We start from the raw sequence: 17421 nt of genomic DNA, 5'->3' as shown, positions 1-17421 counted from the left end.
TGTCAGCCGGGCAGCTAGGAATGTTGAGGGCACTCTGCTACTAGGGCTTGTTGTAATGAATGGTTGGTGGGGGTCATCTTAAGGATATAAGGGAATAGAAAGGTAAAGTCAACACCAGCAAAATTTGAATTCATAACATGAAGAGGTACTTCTAAATCCTGCTGCACAGCATTTATTATAGCACTTTACTCATTCAGTGTTCAACTAACCTACATAAATATTAAAAGTATTTTTTGGCAAATTTGATATTAGCTTTATTGTTACATAAGTAGTTAACTTGAGAGCAATCAGTTTATGGTAACATATGTTATTAATAAGAATACATTATATAAAGCTGTACAAACTCAATGAAATGTCCTTGCAATTTATTTCATTAAATTGGTTTTTATAGATGAATTAAACATTTCGAAAATGAACAGTTTAATTGGAAAAAAAAATGAAACTTTCAGTCAATTTAAATTTGAATATTAGTTTCTGCTCCACTTTTTAAAAAAATATAATATTTTCATTTGGGTTTGAATTCCAATTTCAGTTTCATAAGTGCTTGGCTTATGAAAACACTTTTGACCAATTTGATAATTTATATTTTATGCTCAACTGTTAGATTATTTAAACTCATTTTGTGTAGACAAATGGATAAGTACTTTAATGTTAACTTTCTTTCTGTATAGTTTATAGTGCACTATAATTTACTCAGATATTTTCAGCTCAGAAATATGACATAAGATTATATTTGTAATAATAATCTTGTTACAACATTCGTGTGATTGAGAGCTACCCATTAAACAACCTTAACTATGGATTGAAATCAACACAATAAAGCAAATTCAAATGTTTGATATATATATATATATATATATATATATATAAAATAGTTTCCACCTAGGTTGACTTTGCCTTTCATCCTTTCAAATTCAATAAAGTACCAGGGTTGATGTAATCGACTAGTGCCTCCTTATCACAAATTTCAGGCATTGTGCTTATAGTAGAAAGAATTATTAATATCATTAGTACATAATATATATATTATTCATAAATTGTTTTGCTTAATTAATAAAATGTTTAATTTTTATTTCAGAGGAATTTTAAGTTTAGCATGGTGTCCTCAGGATCCAGATTTGCTGCTTAGTTGTGGAAAAGACAACAAAATCCTGTGTTGGAATCCCAATTCTACAATTCAAGGTGGAGAAGTAAGTATTTCTTTATTTATAAACAATGAATATAACACTGTGCATACACTGAGATGTATCATAATTATTTCTACTCTAGGCACAAGGCCCTGAAAATTTTGGGGAAGGGGACTAGTCAATACATCGACCCCAGTGTTTCACTGGTACTTAATTTATCAACCCCAAAAGAATGAAAGGCAAAGTTGACCTCAGTGGAATTTGAACATAAAGGCAGACAAAATACTGCTAAGCATTTTACCTGGTGTGGTAACGATTCTGCCAGCTCGCCACCTTAGATATATCATGTAATGAAAAATGCAGTTGTATCTTGATATACATTTGAAATAATTCAGATGTATGAGTGCATATCAAATTTATTATGAAATAGATAAATAATATCATTTCTTAAATAATGAATTGTCTTAATAGCATTTTGTCATAAAGCTATTCAAATTTCACAGTTTGCCAAAAATTTTTTTTTTTTCCAGTAGTTATTTTTTAGTAAATAGAAACCTCTGTAAAACATGTATACGTCTTTATTTAACAATAGCCAATATAAATGTTGGTTGGTTAGTTGCTTGATTTCTCCAGTCATGCTTTAGAAAGAAGGAGAAAGAGATACAGAGAGAGCTAACATAAGAGGTGCAGAATGAGTGCACATACAAGACTTGATCACAGGCAATGAGTAAAGGAACACACACACACACACACACACACACACACTGTCGTAGTGACAAAGGAGGAGAGGAGGTAGTAAGTGCAAGATTTGTTGTTGGAGAAGTTAAACAAATGTAAAATTTGTTATATTTCATTTTTATGTAAGGTGATAAATATTTTTCATTTGAAAATTAGTATTCATTTCAGCATTTTGTATAAGCACCAAGAAATTTGTTCAAGTTAAATTATATGTATACCATAATTCCTGATATTGCCCTTTGTAGCAAAAGTATACTTCCAAAGTTACTTGGCATCTGATGGCTAACACTCTAGTTTAAAATAATGGCTTTTACATCAGTGATTGGAGATATTAAACACTCTGCCACTAATTTCTCAATATCATTTGCAATGATGCAGTCTTTATTTTTGAGTTTTAGCATGTCATCATCATCATCATCATCATTTAACGTCTGTTTTCCATGCTGGCATGGGTTGGATGGTTTAACAGGAGCTGGTAAACTAGAGGGCTGCACCAGGTTCCACTCATCTGTTTTGGCTTAGTTTCTACGGTTAGATACCCTTCCTAATGCCAACCACCTTACAGAGTGTACTGGGTGCTTTTTACATGACAGAGTAGGGGGCTCCAAAAGGGGTCTCAGGGAGTAGCGTCCCTGCCTTCTTGAGCTAGTTTTACACCACATTTCTTAAAAATTGTGGTAGAGGCCTTGGTCTCATGACCACTCACATCTAGAAACTGAGGTTGGAGGGTAAGCAAGGACATGCTCTCCGTAGAAAATCCAGCTCCAAAAAAGCCTCATGATAGCAAAGGAGAATGGGCACCAGCCCGCACAAAGGTTGAGGTGGGCTGCACCTGCCTACCTCAGTTGCTATGGCATTGAGGTAGATCCAGCCACCCCTGTTAACGGGGACAAACCCTGGATTTAAAACACTGGATGATGATGATGATGACTAGCACAGGTGGTTTGTACGTAACACCAACACAAGTGCTTTATGCATGACACTGGCACAGGTGCTCTATACATGGTGCTGGCATGGGTGCTTCATGTGGGGCCAGCATGGGTGTGAAATTAATATTTGTTACACTTTTAAAATTAACTCCTATTTTAGGTTGTATATATTTCCAGAAAATCTGTTACTTTATTACATAATATTGTATTGTATAATTTGACTTTAAGTTTTTTAAAATCTTTGTTCTGTTTTTAGGTTGTATGTGAACTAGAAACCAGTAATCAGTGGAGTTTTGATGTCCAATGGTGCCCTCGAAATCCTGGAATTATTTCAAGCGCTTCATTTGATGGACATGTCAGCATCTTTTCTTTGATGGGTGGAGGACATCCCTGTCAACCAACCAACAAGGTAATACTATTATGTAATGGCTGTAGACGGGTTGGGTGTCCAAATGTTTTCACATCAGTTTTTTTTCAACAGCAAGAGACAGTCTTATATAAAAAAAGAAAAAACCCTCCTCACTTTGGACCTTTTGATCAGGAAACACTAAATGTAGATGCAAGTATTATATGTGTGTTGTTTTCAGAGTAAGGGTTAACAAAGTTTACAGAGGACAGGCTGGTGTCCACCATATCTCTGCTCTTTCACCCCCTTCTGTTCATTATACTCCTTAAGGAAACCATGTTCAGGACTAGTTGCACTTAGTTCATTCTATATGCTTGTAATTTGGCTCTCATTGCAGAATCTCTGAAAGAGTTGCTGAAAATTTTTTAATGTAAACCTAAAGGTCAACATGTAAAAAAACAAAGTGCTTGTTAGCAAGAGAGAACATAAAATCCCAGTCATTGCTATCTTTATATTACATTCACTTTCTTTATTGACATACATTCACTTTCTTTATTGACATAGGTTTGGTGGTTGTCACAATCCATTTCAGTTCTTATTTGGAATTAGTGTCTCCTAGATCGGTCATAAGGACTCTGTCTAGGTCATATGAATTGATTAGTGCCATTTGAAAATTGGTTTTGCTTGATTTGTAGAAAGTAAGAAGGAATTTGATGCTGTGCATTTATTACAAGTAATGGGTTACTTGTAATAAAGGAATAGTGGAAGCTTTTTTAGGCTGATAGAGAACCAAGACTTGAGATGTAATAGATGTAATTAGCTGTAATTAGCTGTAGCAGAACCTATAGAATAAAGCTCAGTAGATGACATAGTTTCTAGTTACAATTACTTAGATAATTTAATTAATGTTGGATGTGCTTGTAATGAACTGAGGTAAGGAATGAGTGAAAGAAGCTTGGGAAGTTATTACATTTGTTAGCAGCAAAATGTTTTTGTCTTCTTGGAAAAAGCAAATTGTAAAAAGTGTTGATAATGTTTATGAAAACAAACTTTAAAAAAATTATGATGATAATTTTATTAATTGAGTAGCTTAAAAGATTTGGATATTTGTATGATTCATTTGAATACATGTGTGATGCCTCTCTGTAAAGTTAAAAAGCACCAGCATTACTTGTTTTCTGCTTTAATTACAATGAAGAATGTGTTTCATATGGCACTACACAGCAATGTTGGTGACATCATTGACTCACCATCATCATTTGGCATCCATTTTCCGTGCTGGCATGGGTTGGACGGTTTGACAGGAGCTGGTAAGCTGGAGGGATGCACCAGGCTCCAGTCATCTGTTTTGGCATGATTTCTACGGCTGGATGCCCTAATCTTAACTCATGTGGTCAGCAATCCAATGACTGAAGCAAGTAAAAATAAAAGATGCAAAGGAGAAGAGAATAGTTAATGAGAAGATTAGTCAAAGAAATGTTAAAACATTAAAACTGAGATCAAACTGATCAAGTAACTTTACATGTAATGTTCCAAACAATGCTTGCTGATATGGTAGGAATTATTGATAATTGATGGTCTGATATAAATTATGTGCATATAAAAAATACTTTTCTATCTTCAATGTTAATATCTGATCTACTTTTTTTTTCATCTGTCTAGGTTGCTGAATCATTTAATACTAATGTGTTTCCTGACCAATCTTCATCACATACTGCACCAGTCATCATTCCATTGCAAAAACCCCCCAAATGGCTATGCAAACCTGTTGGAGCAACATTTGGGGTAAGGATTATTAATCTATTTTTATGCTGCTGTGTTTGTCTTTTGTTAATTACTTTACCTTTGAATAAGTCTTGTGCTGATTGTGTTGGCTATTTTATATTGGTTTCATTGATCCTTTTAACAACAGTACCTGCAGTTATTTTTATATTGTGGAACTTGAAGTATCCATCCAAGGGTTTCTTTTAACTTAATATTCTACATGCCATTATCTATCACTTTATCTACTTTGAGTTCCACCATTAAATATAATTTACTTACTATTTCTTTAAGTTTCTAAATTTTCATAATATAAAAAAGTACCATCTTTTTGTACAAGTCTGGCAATAGACATTATTTAAACTTTTGTCACTCTTTCTAACTATTTCTGTTGTTAATGCTCAAAAAAAAAAAAGGTCAGAATATTGTAAATGTCCCAATCTCCTTCCTTGAACAGTTGAAACTTTTATGACTGTGTGATCAAGAATTATGTGGCATTTTGGGCAATTATCTTCTACTTTAGTGTTTTTGTGTGGAATTTGGTAGGTGACAACTGAAAGATCACTGTGTGTGCACACATATGTTTGTGTTTACATTCTTTTTCTCATGCTAGCATGGGTTAGACAAATGACTTATTGAAGCCTTGTTTTGCAACCTGATACCCTTCCTGTTTTTCAAGTAAGAGATCCCTTCGTAAGCCTTCAAAAGTTGAAGAAGAGACTAATCATTGCTTGTAGCTCATGACTTTTATAGAAGTGAGTGCAAACATGACAGTAGACACACTCACACACACACACACACACACACACATATTATGACAGTATTCTTTCAGTTTCCATCTACCAAATCTGTTCACAGTGCTTATGTGTGTGTGTGTGTGTGTGTGTATGTAGTATATTTTGTGTGTACATTTAGATGTACGACTGCTGCCAGTGAGTTTAAAACTCAACATAGAGTATCATCATGTAGTGCACTTCCTGTATAGTGATGTGGTTACTAGGCATTTTCAAGGGGCTTCATCTTTGTAACATAATGCAATAAGTTGTTCCCTAATGACCTGTGTGGTTCAGCATCCATTTGCTCTTGGAACATCCAATGCAGAGATGCAAAAAACTGCAATGGTGAAACATACATAAGGGAACTAATGATATAAACATCTTGTGTTTATCATAGTTTCTGACAAATCATCATCATCATCATCATACGTCCGCTTTCCATGCTAGCATGGGTCGGACGATTTGACTGAGGACTGGCGAACCAGGTGGCTACACCAGGCTCCAATCTGATTTGGCAGAGTTTCTACAGCTGGATGCCCTTCCTAATGCCAACCACTCTGAGAGTGTAGTGGGTGATTTTATGTGCCACTGGCACGAAGGCCAGTCAGGCGGTACTGGCAACGGCCACGCTCAAAATGCTGTATTTTATGTGCCACCTGCACAGGAGCCAGTCCAGCGGCACTGGCAATGATCTCGCTTGAATGACTTTTCACTGATGCAGGATATAAACACAAAGAAGAAAACCTAGTGCTTTATAAACAAAGTCCCTTACAACAGAGTTTGAGAGACTTCCTTACCACTTATATGTATGTGTATGTGTGTGTACTTATGCACACACACACCTCAAAAGGCTTTGGTTAGCTCAGTACTACTGTTGAAGGTACTTACCCAAGGTGTCATGCAGTGAAGTTGAACCCAAAACAATGTGACTAGGAAGCAAACTTCCTACCACACAGCCACACCAGCAAATATAAAGAAATGGACAAGGGTTTTATAATAAATTTCTGTTATTTTCCATTTTAAACAATTTTTAGTCTCTTTTTGTTTTTCTAATTAAAAAAAGATGATAAAGAATTAATATTTGCTTGTTTTCAGTTCGGTGGTAAGCTGATAACTTTTGAACACATTCGAGGAAATGTCAATCCCAACCAATCTCCTGCAGCTACACAAATGCAAAACCAATCTCGAATTGTTTGTATCAGTCAAGTTGTTACAGAGACAGATTTGTTACATCGATCGAACCAGCTTCAAAATGCTTTAAATAAAAACGAAATTGTGGAATTTTGTTCAATGAAAGCTGAGAATAGTGTTGATTCTATGGAACAAAACATCTGGATGTTTCTCAAGGTTTGTCATTTAAACAAATATTTCTGTTATTTTTGCTTCACACCATTATTGCTAATCTTTGTTGGCCCTTAAATATTAGGTGGCTAGTGTCAACATAGATTGTTTAAATTGTCTGTTTGCTTCTTTTTTTTCTTTTTCTTTTGTATTTTCTTCCAGTACAAATTTGTATTGGGAAAGCATCAAATGGCTAGTTTGTATCACATCCTGTACAACAAACTACAGTATTAAACATCTTGTTTGTTAATAAAGAGGAATTTCATGCATTTTGCCCATATTCCTTATGCCATGTAGTGTCTGCACTCATTCTATGATGTGCCATCATTATCATTGTATTTTTTTTCTTTTCTTTTCTATGTTGGCATGGTTGGGATGGGTCTTCTTCATCATCTGCCATACACAGCAACAGAGAAAACTATCCGTCTTTGTCATGTATGTCATGTTTTGTGGCATTTATTTTACAGCTTGATGCCCTTCCTACAGAATGAACTAAGTGCTTTTTAACATGCCACTGGCACTAAAGAGAGAGAGAGAGAGAGTCTGTGACAGAACTAAAAAGTCCTTTCTCTCTTGCATCAGATTTTTAATTCAGAATTACTCTTCTTGTAGATAAGGGGCTTTCCTTCATTTTGTTGGCATGGCTTTTACCTCTGGATGCTCTTCCTATTACCGATTATTTTACAGCATGGCCTGGCTTTATTTTATCATACTATTGGTTATGCTAGATCAGATTGGAGTCTAGTGTAGCCATCTGGTTCCCCAGTCCCCAGTCAAATCGTCCAACCCATTCTAGCAAGGAAAGCGGACGTTAAATGATGATGATGATGGTACCAGACAGAGATTCCTCCTCTACTCTACATTGCCCTCTGGCAGTGTCAATGGTTGCTAGTGTCACAGTCCCTCTGATATCACTATGAACCTACGCACATTCAAAGACCAGTTTACAAAACCATGTATATTATAATTACTGAATTCAAATATAATTCCTCTGAAATTAAATCTTTTGTTATAGTTATTTTTTATAAATGTGTAATTTCAGTCAAACTTTGAAGAAGATCCAAGGTCTAAATTCCTTCAGTTGCTTGGTTATAATAAAAATGAACTTGCCAAAAATGTAAGTTTTCTGAGAAAATTCTTTCTTGATTTCTATACTTTGGTCTTTCTGCAACTTTACAACTACAAGAATGAAATTTATAAGTAACAAAAAGGAACGCCATAATTTGGGGTTTCAACTCATACAATTTAGATATGCAGTAACTTTGATAACTTCATAGTCAGTGTACATATTACCTATTTTACTTCACATTAAAATAATTAAATATCCTATTTCAGTTAATTATTCTCATATGTCATATCTCTTTTACACATCTATTTGTCTCCCATCATTATACCAGAGATATACGAATCCATTCCAAATTCATAGAAATAAAGTGATTACTTTTTTGTGAAATTATAAAATTTAAAATATATTCTGATTTAGGAATTGATTGATGAGTGTATTTTCAAATTCAGACGTTTGTTCTAGATTTTACATTTTAGTGGCTTCTATTTTCTTGCACAAATAACTTATTACCCAGAATGGATCAATAGAATGACACAAATAGAATAGTGTATTCTGATTCAAACCATGCAATATTTGCATTAGGATGTGGACCTTAGGGTTATAAGTTTATCACTTTCTAGTGCAATTTGTATATCCCACAAAAGAAAATAAAATAAATTAAAAAAATGATAAACAAGAAAATAAGCTATATATTTCAATAATATTTATTTAGGATAGCTACAGTTCAGATGAATGTAAATATATTTTGTGAGCTCTGGAAGGGGCAGTGTTAACTGGACCCAACCTTGGCTTCATCAACTGGGTGTCAATGAGGGTGCCTGATTTTGAAAGACCCAGATACCATTCTTGAGATATTACTTTATACCTCACACTTTTATAAAGCCTTTATAAAGTTCTCTCCTATACTGAACACAAACATATGTGTTACTGTTGTGAAGGCTAAAAAAGGCAATTTCATTTCAATCCCAGGTGAAATTTTCCCAGTGTTTTTATCTGTTGTATTTACTGGTAGAGCCAACTAGAAGAAGCCCCTCTGGTCACTGATGCTGTTATAAAAAGCAGACCGATTTTCCTTAACACAGCGTCATCTTAAAAAGTGGACACATTAAACAATGGTAATCTTAGATGCCTCTAAAATGATGGGATGGTCATTGTTGGAATACTTTTGATCACAGGTCTATTCAATCAGACTTTATTTGGGGCTAAATAACAACTAGGGGATCATGGAGAAGTAAAATAATATTTATACAGAGCTTTACTAAGTAACTATCATGCCATTCTAGTGCACATTGCTACATTTGTAATGTATTTATGGCTGTTATGATCATGGATATTTCTACATGTTACCATCCATTGGAGGTGATTCTATCCATAACCACACATTGTCACATTAAAATATATCTTTCCCAAAATGTTACTTTTAATACCAGACAGTATTTACCTCATACTTAAGATTTAAAATACTTATTTGTTTCTGTAGGTATTGAAGCATGTAAGCCTGAATGAGGATCAACAAGGTGTAAATGCTGCAGAACTGGCTCAGAAAATGTCACTCTTGAATACTGTAAGTTGAATAATTTATTGTACATGTTGTGGCATTTGATATTTTTTTATGAAAATAGTAAATTGTTAGTTGAAATTTTAGATTATATCATTTCAATAAACCTTTGCAGAATTTTATAATTGACATTCCTTATCATTGTTCTTAAATCTGTTTTTTCCATACTTGGTTGGATTTCTTGATAATGCATTCTATGGCCAGATGCTATTTCTGGTGCAAATCCTTACTTATTTTCAAGTAAGGTATTTTATTCCACTTGCCTTCACCACATCAAATTACTTAGCTGCAGAACGTATTGTTTTTGTGGGACATAAGCTGGCTTCTTCACTGCCAAAGCAGTGTCAATGCATCAATGCAATTATGTGTGGGTTTGTACACATGCACACAAACACAATACAACAGGCTTCTGTGCTGTTTCCATCTACCAAATCTCACTTACAAAGCATTGATCAACCTGATGCTGTAGTAGATAATACTTTGCCCTCGGTACCATGCACATGAGTTGAATCCTAAACTGTATGGTTGTGAAATGAAGACCTTAACCACACAGCCATGCCAGCACCTAGAGATTGTGCTTATAATATTTAGATTTTCCATTCTGAAGTGGTTGCTCATCTAAGTACTAAGTGAGTTTGGTGTTGCCATTAGTGATCAGATAAGAATTGATGCTTTCAATGTGAAAGGACTGTAAACCATATTAGCTAAATTAACCAAATATGGTCATATGTTTCTATGATATTTGTAAGCTTCTTAGACCTTTGTTTTTAATTGTTTGTAGTTTCAGTTTCTTTCTTTCTTGCCTTTAACCCTCCAACGCGGAGTATAGGCCACTTATAATTGAATTCCACGTCGCATAAATTCTCGCTTCTGTACTTATACTCTGCCATGAATGTCCCCCTTTCTCTAGTTCCTTTTGTGTTGATTTACGCCACAAGTTCTTAGGCCTACCCCTCTTTCTATATCCATCCGGATTCCACTGTAAAGCACTTTTCGCTACATTTGGAAACAGGTAAATCTGGCCAAGTTGAAGTTGAATGGGCTAATCACCCATGCAATGGATTTTCAAATTGATTACGAAAACACTGATAGTTGACAAGTTTCAGCTTATGTGAGTGTAAATGTCTTTACACATATAACTGGTTACAAGTGCTTGTATGTATGTGTTTACTTGTACTTGCCAGTTTGGCTACTTACAGAGATGTATGTTTATATAAATGTAAAGTATGTTTACACAAATGTAATGTGTGTTTATATATGTTTGAATAATTTTGTTTTGATTTCAGGATTCCTTAGGACAGGGTGGTTTGTCTCTGAGTGGTCAAGGTTCCCCTAGTGTTGGTTCAAAGGTATTGTAATATTCTTTCAGAAACATAAGGCTATGTAAGCTCTAAGGCAAAAAAATCTTTTCATAAAGAGAGAAAGAGATCCAAGTCTAACAGATTTTTAATTCACTGCTCTTTAAATACATTTCAAATCTTTTATATATATTGGAATTTTAAGCAATTGAATGTCTTATTTCAATATGGTTTTCTTCGCAGACTCCTAACAGTATTGGAGAACCATCTGAAGCATCTTCGTTATTTGAAGATATTACCTTGCAACAACGGAATCTATCTGGATCACAATCCCCATTGCCTATTCCAGCTCATTCAAGTTTATCAGATACATCAAGCTCAAGAACTCCCCTCACAATATCCACTAATTCAGGTTTGTGTATTGTCTTATATTTATTACATGATGATAAAGAAATAGAAATGTTTCTTGAAGTTTTTTTAAACTATATATATTTGCATAATTTCATTCTCATAATGAAATTCATTCAAAATTATTGGATGATATTAGTTTACTTCATTGAAATTGTGAATACTTTGATCACTGCAATTTCAGCAGCAAATGCTTTATTTTTCCACACTGTCAACCCCCTTTATCATTATTCATATTATTCTTTTTAACTTTGACATTAACAAACCTTTATGCAGTTTGCCCACAGCTCTGTATAATCTATTTACATTTACCCCTTTAAAAGTTTTGTACTTATACGCGAGCTGTTTCTTATTGTGTGTGATAATCATATTCATCATAGACATTTTGAGGTGATTATCAAAGTCGCTGAATTAATTTGTTCTGTTAAATTCAGTTGTCATTTTTCTATAGAATACGTTTATCTGTAAGCCACACACTTCTACAGTCAGATCAAAGTTATCATGTTAGCAAATATTTTGAATCAATTCCCCAATCACTTGACTCAATTTAGTGATGTTGAAGTTTCTTTTTAATGATTTTGTCCTCTAAATGATTGCCCTTTTTTTAAAGTTCTTCTAAATACAATCAGTAAAATAGTATTGAAAGAAATATATAGTTTACATATAATTCATTGTTCATATCGCTATACAGAATCGATTTTTTCTGTTAGATTATCAAAGTTCAATGAATATATCCCAAAATAACATTTGTGATCGATCGATCCATCCAATAACATTTATGAAATAGGATAATCCAGTTTGCTGATTTCTGTTGCATAACTGGCTATGTATATTTTGAATAAGATGCATTAATAATTACAAAGTAATAATTCTTTTTATTTCAGATGCAAATGGTTTGCTTAGTCAAGCATTATTAATGGGTAATTTTGAAGCTGCAGTAGAGATGTGTCTTCATGAAAATCAAATGGCTGAAGCTATTTTACTTGCCATAGCCGGTGGTCCTGATTTGCTTCGGCGTACACAGAATAAATATTTCAGCACTAATCACAGTTCTTTAAGCCGAGTAAGCCAACTTTCATATTCAGCATGATAACATCCCATAAAAATGGGGCATTACTATGTACCATTGCTATGCACCAGTGTGTAGGAATCAATATCATTGAAAGCAGCGTTTTGGTAATACTGCAAACATCTTTATTTGGCAACTGTGTGTTCAATTGACCTGGCCTCATTTTAAATGGCTGTCATCATCTTTTTTTTTTTCTGTTTCTCATGCTGATATGAGTTGGGTGGTTTGACAGGATCCAGCAAGCTACAGGGCTGTGCCAGCATCTAGTGTCAGATTTGGCATGGGTTCTATTCCTGGATGCCCTTTTTAACGCCAACCACTTTACAGTGTGTAATGGGTGTTGTTTTTTTGTTGTGCCACTGGCACTATTGAGGTTGCCAAGTAATTTGCTAGACAGAAAAACAAAACAGGGAAAGGTGTAGAAAAATATAAAATATAATTTTTAAAAACTTGACTAAGTAGGATGAATGTTTGAGAGAGATGGAGCTGACTTTATGCCAGATGTTGAGAGGCTGAAGTATGACAGGGTGACAAGCAAAAGTGTCTTGCTATAGAGGAGATACATGGCAATTTTTATTTTTCAAAGGTGGTAAAAACTATATTACCCATGTCCATTTGGGCATTTTACATGAGAGCTGTTGCCATCTTTTTGCAAATTGTTGAATTCAACATCAAAATTAAATTAGTGTTATGCAGAATTAGGATTATAATAGAATAAGACCAAAGGTCAATTTCTTTCATTTTGTTCCCAGTATATATTTTTTTAATTGTTGATTTTTATATATAAAAGAAAATATGCTGATTTGATAATGGTTATTCTGTTCTTCTTCTTCAGTTAATTTCATCAGTTGTGACTCATGACTGGAATCATGTCATTCAAACCTGTAACTTGGACAACTGGAAAGAAGCTCTAGCTGTACTCATAACATATACGTCTCCAGAAGAATTCTCTTTTCTATGTGGTCAGTTATAATTTCAATTATTTACTTGACTTTTCTTTAGTGTTCATCACCATCATCATCATCATCATCGTTTAACGTCCGCTTTCCATGCTAGCATGGGTTGGACGATTTGACTGAGGACTGGTGAAACCGGATGGCAACACCAGGCTCCAATCTAATTTGGCAGAGTTTCTACAGCTGGATGCCCTTCCTAACGCCAACCACTCAGAGAGTGTAGTGGGTGTTTTTACATGTCACCCGCATCATTATTGTTTTAACAGTTACTCTTCCATATTTGTTGGGCCTGATGAAACTTGTTGAGGTAGGTTTTCTATTGTTACATGCTTTTCCTATTACCAACCCGCATCTGTCTCTAAATGAGGCAATATTTCCCATAGTTCTTCGAAAAACCAGCAACCCAATAGCTGGGCATGTTTTCATGAAAGATTGCAAATAAGTGACACCATTTGTCTGATTGGTCACTTTGTTTGGTGACCCTGAAAACGTCAAGACAAAGGAAAACATCAGACACATGCATGCACTCACCCATACACGTACATCTCTCCACACACACACAGACTGAGTGTTTTTTATCTACCAAATTCACTCACAAAACATCACTCAGCCTAGGTCTCTATTAGAAGATATTTGCCCAAGGTGCTATGCACTAGGATTGAACTCAAAACTATATGGTTACAAAGTGAACTTCTTGATCATATTGCATACCTTCATTTTTTTTTAATATTCTGAAATACTTTATGTTGTTGCAGTTGGTCCTCATGTCTCTTATGATTAAACAAACCTATAATCAAAGTCTTGATTACCTTATCTTTTATCAGACACTATATTATTTTGGACTACATTATCTAATATGTACTTTCTTTTTAAGATGGTAGGGTGTAGTTTGAGTGAAATTTGACCTGTGTAGGCTCCCTTGTTAGCTCATACATCATCATCATCAGCATTTAGCATCTGTTTTCCATGTTGGCATGGGTTGGACAGTTTGACAAAAGCTGGCAAGCCAGAGAGCTGCACCAAGATACAATTGTCTGTTTTGGCAAGGTTTCTATGACTGAATCCTTTCCTAACACCAACCACTTTGCAAAGTGTACTGGGGCTTTTTACTTGACACCAGCACAGGCACTTTTTGTGTGACACCAATATGGGTGCTTTTGATATGGCCCCAGTACCTATTTCTAATTCTTTAATATAAAACTTCTAAATTTCCAATTTCAATTTAATTTTCAGATTAACTCTCACAGCTAAATTAGATTTTGTATCTCTTCTCATTTCTTTGTTTGCAATAATTAAAATATAATGAAATGCAAAATTAAAAAAATTGAATAAAATAGTTTTAAATTCTTGTCTACCAATTTTTTTTCTTTTTTGCTTTAGATTCCTTGGGAAGTCGACTTGAAGCTGAGAAGGAATCATCAGTCTATGCTAGTTTGTGTTATATTTGTTCAGGAAATGTTGAAAAACTTGTTGAAAATTGGCAACAAAATTCACAGAATGCAAGTGAGCCCTCAGCTCTTCAGGTTAGTATAATTGATGAAGGATTTTATATATTTTTTTTTCAATTTGTCAGAAATTGCAGGAAAAAGGAAAAAATTTGATGCCCTTCCTAACGCTAACCACTCTGAGAGTGTAGCAGGTGCTTTTTATGTGTCACTGGCACAGTAGCCAGTCAGGGGACACTGGCATTGACCATGTTTGGATGGTGCATTTTACATGTTACCAGCACAGGAGCCAGTCAGGGGACACTGGCATTGACCACATTTGGATGGTGCTTTTTACATGCCACTGGCACGGGAGACAGTCAGCAGGGAATTGGAACTGACCATGTTTGGATGGTGCTTTTTACATGTCACCAGCACGGGAGCCAGTGAGGGGGCACTAGCATCGACCACGTTTGGATGGTGCTTTTTATGTGCCACTAGCACGGGAGCCAGTGAAGGGGCACTGGCATCAACCACATTCGGATGGTACTTTTTATGTGATACTGGCACAGAAGCCAGTCAGGTGGCACTAGCATGGCCCTTCAATTAGTAGTTAAACCTCCTCCCAACATATGGAGATGCGAGATTCTCCGTTATAGTATAGGTGATCCAACTAAAATGTTGAGTATTCCAAACAAATCACACAGAAAAGATGTAGACTCTGCGGGTCACACAAAGGCAATCCTTTTAGAGGAGAAGTAACTCTGAATAAAAAAGTAATACAAAAAGAAAAGAAAAAAAAAACTACTTTTTTTATATTCTTTTGAAAATTTACTGTAACCTTTTAGCATCACCATCATTTAATGTTTGTGTCCCATGCTGGTATGAGTTGGAGCCACTAATAAAATCCAACCAGGATCCATTAAGGCTGTGTTAGTCTTCAGTGTCAGTTTAGCAAGATTTCTGCAGCTGGATGCTCTTCCTAATGCTAACCACTTTACAGAGTCTACTGTTTTTTGCATAGTACCAGTACCAATGGGGTCATTAAGTAATCTGCAAGGCCCTAATTAATCCACAACACTCCCCCCACCTCACAGGGTGAGACTAGTATTGAGGAAAGTGGCTTTGTACCAGATGTAGAGAGGCTAAAGTAGGAAAGAGGGACAGGAACAAATGTATGAATCTTTCTATTTCAAATTATCTAACTGTAATAGACTGAACAATTGACTATTCCATTTCTTTCCATTTTAGGACCTGGTTGAAAAAGTCATGTTATTACGCAAAGCTGTTGAATTTTCTCAAGGCCAAGAAATACCAATAAAAGAAGGATTAGTTGCCGATAAACTTTGCAAATATGCCTCAATTCTTGCTGCACAAGGAAATTTGAATACTGCCATTAATTACATGAACTCATTTCCAGGGGTAATTATGAACTTTTAAAAAATTTTAATTAACCGTATCTTCTTTAGTAAAAATGGAATATTGATTTATAGTATTGTTTCTGTCTGAAAGTTATAAATTATAAATTTTATTTTAGGTTTTGTTTGTAATTATTTGTTCTTATTCATGTAATTTTTTTTCTGTTACCAGCCTGCCCTAGATTCAATGAAGGACCGTTTGTTTCATGCTCTCAATGGGAATGTAGCTGGTGTGCAACAACCAGCTTTCCCGTTTCAAAAAGTAGAAATCCTTCCAGAAGGGGCTCAAAGGGGCCAACAACAACAGCATCTACAACAGCAGCAGCAGCAACTACAACAACAACAGCAACTACAACAGCAACACCAGCAACAACATCATCAGCAACAGCAACAACATCAACAACAGCCTTATCAAGCATCACAACCCCAACAGGCTTACGGACAAGCTCCACAAAATTTGTACCAGCCAAACCTGCAACAGAATCAATCTTTCCAGAAACAGCAGGAAGAACAAAGACTTGGATTGAATTCACAACAGGTCAAATTTAATGAGGTTTTACACTTTCTTTTTCTCTTGAATTTAAGTCAGTGAAATATTTGACATCATCGCCATCGTCATCACCATCATCATCTTCATCATCATCACTGTCATCATTTAATGTTTGTTTACCATGCTGTCATAGATTGTATAGTTTGATAGGATCTGGCAACAGGAAAAAAAAACACCTTAACTAAATGTGTGTGGGAGGTTGGGAGGGGGTATTAAAACTGGTGATACCAATGTTAGTGGTATGTTTGTATCATTGGTATTTATAATTGAAAGTAAATTGTAATTTGAAGTTTTAGTTTTCTATCTTTCATCATAACCTATACCTGAAAGCAATTTTTTTTTAAGTCATGAGGAAGTGAATTTTTCATATTTTTGCAATTCCTATCATTTCTAAAAGCATTTCAGGAAATAAATGTCACCATTTCAAACTGACATTGAGTCATGAATTAATTAATGATGAATTAACACCTAACAAAATATTGACTTTATTAATTAAGTAATATTGTGAGCACTCTTAATACATAAAATTTTATCATCACCTTCACAGACGTTCACAATATTCCATAATTAATAAAATCCTTTCTCCTATTGGCACAAGGCCTGAAATATTAAGGGAGGGCTAGTCAATTACATCAATCCCTAGTGCTTGACTGGTA

General features: G+C 34.9%; 1 protein-coding gene across 4 annotated transcripts in view; it reads left to right on the top strand.

Moving 5' to 3' along the window:
* The window catches only part of LOC106868452 (protein transport protein Sec31A), a 61880-nt gene that overhangs the window by 21247 nt on the left and 23212 nt on the right, over positions 1-17421 (top strand). For 2 of the 4 annotated variants that reach the window (XM_089352983.1, XM_052968153.2), the window contains exons 8-20: positions 1079-1190; positions 3051-3203; positions 4803-4925; positions 6773-7024; positions 8061-8135; positions 9565-9648; positions 10929-10991; positions 11184-11352; positions 12233-12411; positions 13253-13379; positions 14754-14896; positions 16049-16219; positions 16388-16753. In XM_089352983.1, coding sequence (XP_089209109.1) covers positions 1079-1190; positions 3051-3203; positions 4803-4925; positions 6773-7024; positions 8061-8135; positions 9565-9648; positions 10929-10991; positions 11184-11352; positions 12233-12411; positions 13253-13379; positions 14754-14896; positions 16049-16219; positions 16388-16753 — 2017 coding nt within the window. Of the gene's footprint in view, positions 1-1078; positions 1191-3050; positions 3204-4802; positions 4926-6772; positions 7025-8060; positions 8136-9564; positions 9649-10928; positions 10992-11183; positions 11353-12232; positions 12412-13252; positions 13380-14753; positions 14897-16048; positions 16220-16387; positions 16769-17421 lie in introns of all 4 variants that reach the window. The other 2 variants (XM_052968154.2, XM_052968152.2) reach the window with 1 other exon arrangement.

Source organism: Octopus bimaculoides, chromosome 5 (assembly GCF_046866305.1).
Source record: "Octopus bimaculoides isolate indiv1 chromosome 5, ASM4686630v1, whole genome shotgun sequence".
In the NCBI taxonomy this organism is placed as follows: domain Eukaryota; kingdom Metazoa; phylum Mollusca; class Cephalopoda; order Octopoda; family Octopodidae; genus Octopus; species Octopus bimaculoides.
Note: the sequence above shows the minus strand (reverse complement) of the source record. Positions and strands in the feature narration are given on the sequence as shown.